The sequence below is a fragment of the Falco naumanni genome, chromosome 9, assembly GCF_017639655.2.
Source record: "Falco naumanni isolate bFalNau1 chromosome 9, bFalNau1.pat, whole genome shotgun sequence".
NCBI lineage: Eukaryota > Metazoa > Chordata > Aves > Falconiformes > Falconidae > Falco > Falco naumanni.
Window position 1 is genome coordinate 46,887,573 of NC_054062.1, and position 12,240 is coordinate 46,899,812.

At 41.0% G+C, this 12,240-nt stretch overlaps 1 protein-coding gene across 7 annotated transcripts in view; it reads right to left on the reverse strand.

Annotated features, from left to right (window-relative positions):
- ADK (adenosine kinase) overlaps positions 1–12,240 on the reverse strand; it is a 291,201-nt gene that overhangs the window by 43,564 nt on the left and 235,397 nt on the right. For all 7 annotated transcript variants that reach the window (XM_040606787.1, XM_040606784.1, XM_040606786.1 and 4 more), the window contains one exon: positions 5,164–5,199. In XM_040606787.1, coding sequence (XP_040462721.1) covers positions 5,164–5,199 — 36 coding nt within the window. The remainder of the gene's footprint in view (positions 1–5,163; positions 5,200–12,240) is intronic.

A 12,240-nucleotide genomic window follows, 5' to 3' on the forward strand; every position in this document is an offset into this window, starting at 1 on the left:
GTTAAGCACTTCAAGAACTATAATCTGCACACCATTCAGTCCTGGTTACTTGCTCATTTTTGATAATTTTGTTGATCTTCAAGCACTTCACCTTTCTTATGGACAGAGAATATGCCTGGGCTGTGTGTTTACCAGTATCAATTTATGTGAACATTATCTAGCTCTTCTGCAATACTGTCTAGCCTCCCTTTAATTTCCCCCCCAGCGCTGGCAGTCAGTGAGCCCCTTGATTTATGCACATTTGCTAAACAGGAAAATGATTTCCCCTTACTTATTGGTCTCTTTACCTCTTTCTAAAATTCTCTCATGCCTTTTGTTTCCACATATTACACTCCCACTTGTGATATTTCTTTCTTCCTCCTGCTCAGTCTGTTACTGCAGCTTCTAGAAGGCAACACCTTCCACCAGGGAAGGAAGAGAAAAACCCTGAACCCCTCTGCATGGACTGAGGACAGCAAACAGGGGCCATCTCACCCCGAATTCTCAAAAGGTGAGGAGTCCCTTAAAGATGCTTGAGGAAAAAAAAAAAAAAAAATTAAATCGCTGCTCTTCTCTTTGGAAATTATTTTTTTTAAAAAAATAGATTTCTGAATAGCAGGTATCAGCTGGTGGCACAAGCTGTTGAACAGGGGACGGATGGAGAATTACAGCCCTCCAGCTCACTAATATGTAGGCTTCTGAAGGTTAACCTAAATTCTGAACTATTTCAGGCCTTGATAATTAAAAGATCCATGAACTAGAAAATGCAATAAAGCATCGTGGAGATCAAAGGAAACAGCAGCGAGGTGTTTAGTTTTTGCTAAGTAGGAAGTGGCTACTAGTGACTTTATTAAGCACATTTACAGTGGAGCAAAGCTGGCACTGAAATCAAAGAGCTTGAAGATATTTGTGCAATGTATTTACATGCACTTTGAATTTTAAAAGGAAAACGATGATGTTATAATAGGAGAAAATGGCACAATCAAGAGATGATTTCTTCAGTTTAAGGAAGAATAAAGATGAACTTATATGAGGGAAAGAGGACCCTGAGGGAAAAGATGAGTAAAGAATGATGGTAAAGGATGAAATAGTGAAAGAAGGTAGAAAGTACATATGTTTTCAGGAAGAAGTGAATATATAACGAGCATGTAAAAGTAGAAGGAAGGTGTTTAGAGGGAAAAAGGCAATTTTTTAAAAAGCAGAAATTTCAAAACAGAGTGATTTGGAGACTCGCGTCTGATTGTGCAGGCTTTAAAAGTAACTGAAGAGCATCTTCTGTGAGAATTAACTTGGCCATTTTTAGCCAAAATCACTTTCTAGACTACAATTACTCAAAGGAAGAGAATAAAATAGAGCCTATCTAGCAGAACAGCTGCAACCTTAGTGTTGAGGAGGCTTTAACTTTTCCACAATGTATCTCCCCACCTTACCATCATGTTGTATTTTGATGGTACAAATGTGACGTTTTAAAATATGTCAATATTTATGTAAATAAATGCTAGTATGTAAACATTTACAGCTTAAGACCACAGAGAACTATGGCCCTCATTTCATTGTCAGGCAAATATCATGAAACGTTGTCACGTCCTGTTTCTGTTCAGAATATATATAGTATTTTCAAATAGCTGTAATGAGTAAAGATTTGTTTTGCACTGACTCGCACTTGCACACTTACTGAGACTTTCCTATACACATCCTGTATCTACAGACATGGCTGAATGCACCAGTTTGTGGTCCTAAAGCCTCTATAACATATCCCAGATTCACAGGATGCTCACACATACCCAATTATGTACTTAAGTCTGATTTAACAAATCCGGCATACGAGTCTCACAAAAGCATGATTTGCCTATTGATGCTGCACCTGAAAAACATTGCCTGTGGCATTCATTCCAGCAGGTGTAAAGAGCATACATCAGCTATCCCAGGAGCAGACAGAGGTATGTGAAAAACTGCATACAATTAAAACTGCTGCTCAAACTATGCCGCCGGATCTTTGCCTGCACACAGGTCCGCAACAGCTGGGATGAGCGCAGCTCTGACCTAAACAAGCACAAATCCACTGAGAACAGCCGACCTCGGCACTGCACCTCGTTAACTTTAAGACCCAAATCTGGCCCAGGGTACCAAAACTCTGTGATCTGGTTCCCCAACCAATACCTACTTAGGAGAAGACCTCTGCCTCCAACAGGAAAGATTATTTTGCGTGGCAGCTGCTGCTAACCCCTTCGATACTTGCTGTCCCGTTACCTTCATCACAGCGCTTGGGCTGGCAGACAGAATCAAACCCGAAGTTTTATGTTGACGGAGGATTTCGTTTTCCTAATTCTCACACGGAACAAACAGCGTTGCCATTTTGTAAAAATAAACCCCCATAAACCTTTGTCCTGGCAATTTTGTTTTTTGAAACGTATTACAAACACCCAGTTAAACCAGACTGACAACCGTTCTACCGCTTCAAGGGGAGCCAAGTCCAAGGCCTTCCCTGGGATGAAAACTGTGACTATTACAATGGATTACTGAGACAACTGCAACATACAATTAGGATGAAGCACTGCCTTCACAGTCAGTGAATTTACTATTTATTTAATGGTTTTAAAATGTCATGGAACATGAAATTCACAAAAAAGAAAACACCGACGCACTCCAGGAAGAGACTGCATCAGAAGTAATGTTCTACTTTTGATTATTACAAGTAAGCGTTGGTCAGGAGATAAAATGAAGGAAACATTGGTCTTCAAATATCATGATTGATTTTACAAAAATACCTTGTATCTCAGCAAAGTTCAATGGAAAACTGACTCCTGGGCAAGGTGAACTACCAAAATAAAAATTCCTTTGAATGTGGTTTCTCTTACAAAGAAAAACCCGGGTTCGTGTCATGGAAGTGTGTTCTTCTTCCTATGACAAGATTTTATTTCTTCAAAAAAGGTGTATTTTTTCCTGAGGTTGACTTGATTGTACTTTTTTTTTTTTTTTTTTTTACCTTCCCCCAGAAATTGTTTCAGATATACTTAAGTCTGTCCATGTTTAAAAGATGCATCTAGTCCACATATACTGGAAGGTAGAAAAGCAGATGATTTAAGAAAAAAAAAAAAAAAGCAGCTAGTCACAACTGATTCTCTATGCTAAATGATTTCTGATTGTTTTTGTTAAAAAATAAAATTCTTTCCAGGCTGTGATTCAAATTCAGCTACCAGCAACTTTTCATCACTTCCAGGATAACTATCCTCTTGATTTGTGCCCTGGTCACTTGAGTCCTTTCCTTTCCTCTTCCATATTTTGCCAGTTTTCTCTTCTCAATATAAATCACAAAATCAATTATACAAGCTTTGTTTTTTCTTGTTTTTAATTGAAAGGCTAATTGAAGCTCTAAGTTTTTTCATAAGATTATTAGTAGTGTGATTTTTTTTTATGCCTCCACAGCACAATGGGAAAACAAGACTGTGGCCACTTATCAAGTTTTACACATCTCTGTCAGTAAACTTGACATGGGAGTTGTTGCCAAGCAAGGGGATAATAAGAGATAAGATCATAATCATTGTGCACTTTACTGATATGCTGTAATCAAATGTGGCAGATTTAGGATGTTCAGAAGGAACTGTGCTAAAACCTCTAAGCAAGCACTAATGGAAAGGTTAATACGATGGTAGTTAGCAGACACCAGCAAAAGCAGTTTGTCACTAGAGCTGAATTTAAACCAGGCACATTCAAAGTCTGTAGCTCAAGGGGGCAATAAAAATATAGAATGGGTAGACTTAATACACTACTTCCTTTCTTTTTTATTGTCTAGCTACCAGAGGGTACCAATAATTTGTTATGCTTCATATTATATTTGGAGGCATCTGTGAAATTCATTCATTTGATAGAATAAACTCAAAGTGTATTTTTATGCTAACAATACAGATTATACAAATGAAAATTGACAGTGATAAAAAGTCTGGATTTCCACAAAGCAGCCACATGAATTTGGGAAACATAAAATGAAATGGGACAGCCCACAGTTTTAATATCTAAAACACCGATGGCATTGATGTACCTGCTGGTGTAGGGTTCTAAAGAAATCTAAATTGTAGAACAAAAGCTGTCAGTCTTTCCCTCTTTTTTTTTTTTTTTTTTTTTTTCATGTGCAACCATCCACACACAAAAGTGGCACGTTCTTACAGCGATGCGGTTTGAATTGCGCGGCTTCTATTATTTATGCAAAATAGGTGTTGAGCAGTCAAACTCCTATCTATTCTTATACGCTGCAAACAAATCAATTATGATGGGTCCTATTCCTGTGGAAAAAACCACCATGTAAAAGGCTTCATGTGTGTGCAGTTCTGCAATTCAGATTTCAGTAAGATCACTTACTCTCTGCAAAATTAGCACCACCATTGTCACATTAATTATAGTATTTAAAAGCTGCCTATTTGAATCCAGCATTAGAGACCAATAGCTGATAGCTCTCCAGATGAAGTTATCCCAGTGTAGCCAATGGGAGATGCTATTCAAACAAATACCTCCAGAAGACGAAATCAAAAGCTCTGAAAAATCACTGCAAAATCAACAGCGTTTACTTCAAGAAAGCAGAGGACCATACATTTTTAGAGCACAGATGGAAAACACCAACTCCAATATGTTTTGAAACACAAATTCCACGCCACCCCTTCTAAAAGAAGCTGTTCGTAGCGGCACGGTTTACATTAATCAGTACCTAACAATTTTATATACAACCTTGCTAAAATTCATTTGCATAACGATAATCCGCATATGGCAGGGTTTAAGTTCTTTAAGCGGTGTTCTATTTCACTATTTAGTCTTGCTTCACCACTGCTTCGGCAGCGAATCCTTACGGAGCGTAATGCAGCTAATGAGGTAGCTTTTTAACTGAACAAACTGACAGGTCCCATATCTGCAGAGGCAGCTTGAAACCGTGCCCAACCTCTCGGCTTCCCAAGAGGCTTTTCAAAATTCAATAAATAACATCTGTAGGCGATGTTGGGTGCAGACCTAGCAGAGTGCGTCATAACACTGAGCTGGCAGAACAAAGAAACCATGACGACTGCCAAGTTTCCATGGCAACCGCTGCGAGGCTTGGAGAGTATAATAGCACATCAATCATTGTCCAAAAGAACTTCATTATCAGCAAGAAAAAAACCCTTTAGGATCTGTTTAGTGTGCAATTGTGGGTTAACTCACCTCAAAGCCTTGCTCTCTAGCAAAAGTGGCAGCTTCCTGAAATAATAAAAAAAGAACAGTTAATTATAAAGTGCTAGATAATGAAGAAATAACACATTTTGAAACTCATTCAGCCAGTTTTCCTTTTACACGATTATCTCAATATACCCATATACAGTTGTTCAATTCTGATAGTCGCACCAAACGCTTCCCCCTCCTTCCCTCAAGCCCAACAACAGTACGAAGTCAACACATTTCCCAAGTTCAAATAAGGAAGGTACAGTATGGTTTTTTTCCAGGCAAGGAAAGTTACTTCTGGAGATAGGACTCTGACTAGGAAACCACTGCTTCATATCCAAATATCCCTCAGACATGTTTTTAACGGAAACTGTATCGTAGCTCCATTTATGTACGGCGCTTCATGGGACACAGGTTAGCGAGCCATTTTAAAAGAAAACATTTTGTCATCTACAGCGCGTTAGAAAAACTGGATCACAAAATGTGTTCAAACCCTTGTGGTGGAATCAGATGAGCGTTTTAAAATACTCTGATGTCTTAATCACTGCTTTAGGCAATTTAACTATGTTCTTTTCCTGAAAGAACCGAGGCAACATCAGGGTATCAGAATGCCCTCATTTCTTATTTATATTAATCGGAGCAATTAAAATCTGTTTTGAAACAAAAGCAAGGAGACAGTAGACAATAGCGATGCTTCCGCCCTACTCGCTGTCTACCTTAACGCTGCAAATATGGGAGAAAACCCTCAAAGTCTTCACGGTTTAACTCACCATTCTTCCAGATTATCTTTGCCAAGTGACATTAATAGAAGGGTAAGTCTGGAGCCCAAACGGCGAGTTGATCCAGCTAAACAAAACCCAACCACCGTGTCAAACCACGCAAGTTCGGTGTCCCTACGACAGCCTGCAGAAAATACACACTTGTGGACCTACACGATCCGCCAGTCTGGGGGCAACAGAGGAATCTGAAGTGGGTACAATTGATTATAACAACAGTAAGTTGAGGTTTATAAAATGTGATAAGCTGAAAAGCACAACTCCTCAGGCTGCTTCGCCGCAGAAGCATAAGGCTGGCCGGGTTAGCCTTAGCTGATGTTGACAGAAAAACTGAATCATGGTCCTGACAATTGGGTGCGGGCAAGGTTAGCCACTTTGACAATTTACTTACAATTGAATTCCTTCTTGTACATCACACAGTCAATGACATTTGCTAGCCTGGCTGTCAAGAAGGAGTGTAGGGTTCAAAGATATCATGCAGTGTTTTCCTAAACCAGCATGTGATTAACAAAGCCGACGCTCGTCTGAAAAAAGGAGCCTGCAAGTTTCCACTCTGAAGTGATGCGCTTACAATGAACTGCAACACAATCGGGGGAGCCTCAAACGGGACCGGGTCACCGAAAAAAACCCAACCCAACCCCAAAATAAGAGAAACAAGGGAGCAATAAAGGGGCAGAGAATAAGAAGATAGACTAAAAATTACACAGCGTAGCTAGACTACTTCTTCAACCTCAGGTTTTGGGTCGCGCAGTTGAAGTCGGAAGTTACACTGATCCGTCCTAAGCGGATTTCTTTAATGTCCCAATGCAGCAGGACATTAACATCTGTGCTAAACTATTGTTTGGCCAGGAAACTGGACACCAAGTACATGAAATAAAAATTATTCCAGTTAAGTCGTGTTTCCTTACATGGGAGACTTTCAAGAGAATTAATCTTAATTTTCTGTACTGGAGCACCCATGCATTGCACATGTGGTTTGAAACACCCGGCCCTTCCACAAGAAAGGATAAATGATTGCACATTTGTTAAAAAGTATCTCTTCTTCGGATTTTCCTGTCAGAACGTCATCTTTTAGCCTGGTCTGCTGCCTGGCTACATGAATAATGGTCGCTAGCGTACAATCATAGATTTTCCTGCAGTTGACCTCTAATCTAAGGGTGTCTGAACGCGCCAAAGAACAACAGCAATCTTAATTTTCTCCTCTCCTATCAACTGAACCTCCCAGTAACTCCCGAGCAGCTTCTCCCCGTAAGGACCGTGCCCCTCCAGCCCCCTATGACCAGCCTCTCTCAGCATCACATCCCTCTAAGAATTAAGGCCCTTCTAGTAAAAAAAGATAACAAAGCTCCAAACGTGCATTTGGAGACTACGGTTTGGTGTTTGCAAAATGGTGAGAAATGTGAGAGGCAGGCCCTGAACGCCAGGGACAGTTCAAAGTAAATTAACCAGATAAAAGCGATGAGAACCTTTTAGTATCTATTCACAATAACAGTGAGAACAGGAAACAAGCAGAACCCATCTGTGCAGCCCTAGGGCACCTCACACTGAGCTTCACGTCTCTAATAAAGTAGTCAGGTTAAAATCTAAGTGGCTGTAACATGTGGGGACTGCTAGGGTTACAGCGGCCAGCCAGGGCGTTCCCCGATGCAGGTGATCATCAGTATGATAATCACTGTATTTACAGGCTTTCCATTTTACATCTGACATTGGAAATCACGAAGAAGGAGGGATTAAGGAAATAAACAACCTACACAGAAGCTTTACCGCTCCCCAGAGAATGCAGCATTTTCATTCATGCGTGACATGCGACAACAGCAAAGCAAAACAGCGACAGAACAGGATTTTCTTAGGAGGCTTCATTTCAGGAATTCTTCCAATTTTGATAAACTTTAGACATTATACATTCATTCATTCATTACTCCAACTCAGCATTTTCATTATTGTCTGCAAGAGAACAGATTGCATAAAACCCCCTCCCCCACCTCTTTACTCTTTCATACTAAATATATTAAAAACTCATGGTCTTTTTTCTATATAGTCTTTTTACTAACTGCAACGGTGAATTTAAGGCCGTACCACCTGAAGTAGAAATGGGGTTTGGTTTTGGTTCTGAAACCTTACTTGGCTCACGCAGTTTGGCGAGGGGAACACCTAAGTACAGTCACGCTGAAAAATCCCTGTGCGCAGCGTTACTTAATGGGAGTAACACAATGTCACCAAAGTTAACACACACCCTCTCTTTGCACAACAGTGAGCAGTTTACACAGGAAAGCGAGATAAATTAAAGAGAGAACAATAAAAGAAGACAACTTCTGCTAGTGCTGGCCTTGCTCTGATGTTTGAACTCGCTCGCTAGCTGAAATCTATTGCCATTCTTGCATGTATTTTATTGCTGCTGGAGCCCCAGCATTTAGTAAATGGCGCTGTTTATAATCTACGTTGGGGCTAATTATAACAGGTCTTGTTAAAATTCTGGGCCCTTTTATCTCCAGCGATACAAACTATTTGTTTAGAAGTAAACAGAAACACACCCTCCAAACACAAAATCTATTCGCATCTACATTCCAAGAAGTATTCGTTAGCCCCCTGCGTTAAAAAGAATTTCATGATTATAGTTAAGATGGCTCAACTTCAATAACTGTACGTTCCCTTTGCCACAGCACACAGAAGGCACACTATATATTAAATGTTCTTGACACATCCAAATTTTTTTTTCTGTTGATTCCAAGGTTTTACGATGACTTGATCAAATTACAGCCAAAATGGTAACAACATGCACGTTGGGTTAAAATTAATTCATGTAGGCCATCATAAAACTCACGCGGTCACATTAAACAGCATTTAAAACCACGTATTGCCGAAATTAACTGACAAAGACTGTTTCAAAAGCACTGCCAGCAGTACTATCTACAATACGTATTTTAACGGTTACACAGAAAAAAAGGAGCACTGTAAACTAGATTTGCATTTCATTGCTGAAATCAACATTATCTCATAAAGAAATGATAAAACAGCAGGACAGCAATGATACCCTTGCACACTTAATGCATTTCCCGTAATTACGCAAGAAAGCAAATGCAGGGGACACTGCAGCTAATCCCTCCCCTGCCATCCTCCTTGGTAGAGGAAACATCTCACAGAATAACCTAAACTGCCATATCGCAGTGCTACCCTCTGCAGCTCTCTCTAACGCTCCGTTTTGCCTCGGGGGAGAAAAAAACCCCACAACGAACCACCACCTCCCACCCCCCACTGGATGTGATCCATTTTTTTAAATTGAGAGATTACTGGCAGGTTCGTGGGGAGTTTCTATTGTGACAACCGTAAACTTGCTGACCCACCTACCCTAAACAAGCCCCCACCAAACCCTATTCACAATTTCAGGGGTAGCCCCTCTTCCCGTGCTGCTGGTGCAGGCTGGCCGGCGAGGCACTGGGAGCTCAGCCCGGCACGCACATGCAGCACGGGCAGCCGTGCTGGAAGGTCCCTGGGGCACAGCGCGGTGCAGAGCGCGGAACGCCAGCAAGGAACAAACCGGCCAGCTTGAGGGGACCCACTCAGTGAGCAGCAGCAAACGCCCACGAGGGCCCTCCACTTAGGGTCCGCATTTGGTGGAACTGTTCCTACCGGTGCCAGCCATGCCTGATTATAACTTGAATAGCACTTCCACCACTACACCTTACAAGACTTTTTTAACTGCTAAAATCTTCTAAAAAACAAATCTGAGACATTTCCTTCCTTTCATACATTTCAGAAGTAATTGTGAGTTTTCTGCCATGTACGCTGTTTCCCTGAACACATTAAAGTCTACAGTTATCTCACTCATAACTCCCTTTTTCTTTGGTATCATCACCCAGTGCTATCCATCCCACCCCTGAGCTCGTCTCCAGTCCTGGCATAACCTGGTGTTCTTTGTACCCTCTCTGGCTTTCCTACAGATTGCCTTGTTTGCGGCGGCAACAGTTAGTTTCACTAATCTTCTCTAGCAGTAAACCCCTGCTGTCCAAGTGAAATGAGCGACAACAAAGTCAAGCAAGCAAATAGGGAAAAAAGAGAAGACTTCCTTGGAAGCGATGCACACTGATATCTACAACTTGGTTCTGTAGAAGGCTGACTCAAATAATCAAAGTTTTTAGTATTGTTTTATATCGACAGTCTCCTTCCTCAGAGATAGGTGCCCACCGTTTGTATTCCTGAAACAGGCATTTTTAGCTATGATTCCCTAAAGGACAGTATACTTTTAAAACTTCTTAAAACAAAACAAAACAACCACAACCAATCAAAAATGCGTGTATTATTTGTCTCGCTGCACTATAGAGCCATGAAAGTCTTTTGCTTTACTATAATATAATTATTAACACTTGTAGCTCAGCTTTCCTTAGGCAGGCACACCCGTCCTTCCTGCCATCTTTCCCTTTCCCTGACAAAGAGCCTCCTTATAAAATTCTGCGCTTTCAGAGCTATACCCTTAGTTTTATATACTCCATGGGCACAAGAGTACCAGAACCGCTGATGTCAGCAGTTGCTGTTGTGCCCAGCAATTCTGCATATGGGCCAATAAAAGACACCTTTTGCTAAAATTTCCCTCCTGTTTTGTCAAAAGGTAAGTCATGCCAAATGACGTACCAAGATGGCCATGTGCCCTTCTTTTGGTATTTCTTTCAAAAACCACTGGTCACACTGTGGGAGCTAAGCTCGTGTTTAAGCAGTGGGGCTAGTGAGCTGCGCCGTGCCGTGCTTTCCGCTCTTCCAGCTCCAGGCCAGCTTACACTAAATGTGACCCTGGAAATGCAGCTTAAAGCACAGACAGGACAATGGATTTTCAGCCTGTGTCTTTGCATTATGACAAAGATGACATACATACACCCACCAAGTTCATGACACAGTCGGTGGGGTGTTCTTATACCCAACCCAAGCATTTCATGCAGCCCACAAGCACACAGCAATACGATCTGTCTTTATACCACTCTTCCCTGCAGATGCTACACAAAACCAAACTCAGTTACACCTGATTTTATCGCCCGTCCCACCTTCAAGTGAGAAAATAACGGATGCCCATAGATACATGCACACGTACGTAACAGCAGACCCACAGTTCCTAACATGACAACAGCACATGAGAACTATAATTACTCTCACGCTATGCAAATAGGGGTGACGTCAAAGCTGTGGTAATGACAATCATGACCTACCAAAAAGATCAGAGGTAGATGCTGCCATAGACTACTCGATGATCAGTTGAAAACATGATTTCAACAAATGGCTGCTTTTATTCTGTTATTTAAAATGAATGGATGCAAAGTCTACAGGACATAGTTCCAGCTGGATCACTTAACCTTTAGTGGTAACAGTACATTTATTGTGGTTAGCGGTAAGATACATATGTTCCTCTTCAATTCAGCGCTAAAGAGTTATTAACGGTTACTCTAACTACTGTAGTTTGTCCCATCCAGCCTTTTATGTCATTGCAGCCTGATTTAGACAGGCATTACTGTAAGGTCAACTATTACTACATTTCACTGTGTAAAAGCAATACAAGCTCATATGCCTTTATTAAAAAATGGTCATTTATAAAGACATTCAGGGCTCAGGAAGCCAAAGGGATTTTATCCTTCCTCTTCTTGCTTTTCTCTCCCCCAGAGACAGTTGCTTTCACATGGGTCGTACGAGAGTTTGAGAAACAGGAGTCAAAAGAACCATCAGCAAATTTTCTGAAACAAACGTCTATCTGCTGAAACTCTGCTACAGCAGACAAAGTTGGAGCTATGCTTGGGGATGCGTCACACGACTGTAATGCTTCAATATTATTTCCCTTTGACAAGCACAGAAGACTAATCCTTGATGCGGTCAGCAGCGCACACCTGTTCACATTCCCGGAGATCAATAAAAGCGGGCACAGAACGGACAGGCCCCGCAAACAGCTTGAGAATCAACATCCAGAATCAGCAGCATCTGAGCAAGTATCTACCCCTTGCTGGTTATTACTGAAGAAAGCACAGCTGGCATTAATTGGATGGGCAGATTATCATAAGGGAACACAGAGGTGTTTTCTTCCCTCTTTCCTTTTCCCATGAGCAGTGCCAGACCTCAAAACGGCTTTTCTTCATAAAGGATAGCAAGAGTTCATATCATATCCTAAAATATTATTTCAGCTTGCTCCAGTAATACTAAAGATACTGATAAATGTATCGACACTGCCTTCACCCAGTAGGTGAAAATAGAAAATAATAATAATCAGTTCAAGTGAATAATCAGAACAAGTATAAATACCATATGGGGTTAAAGTTGTAACGTTCAGAGGGGG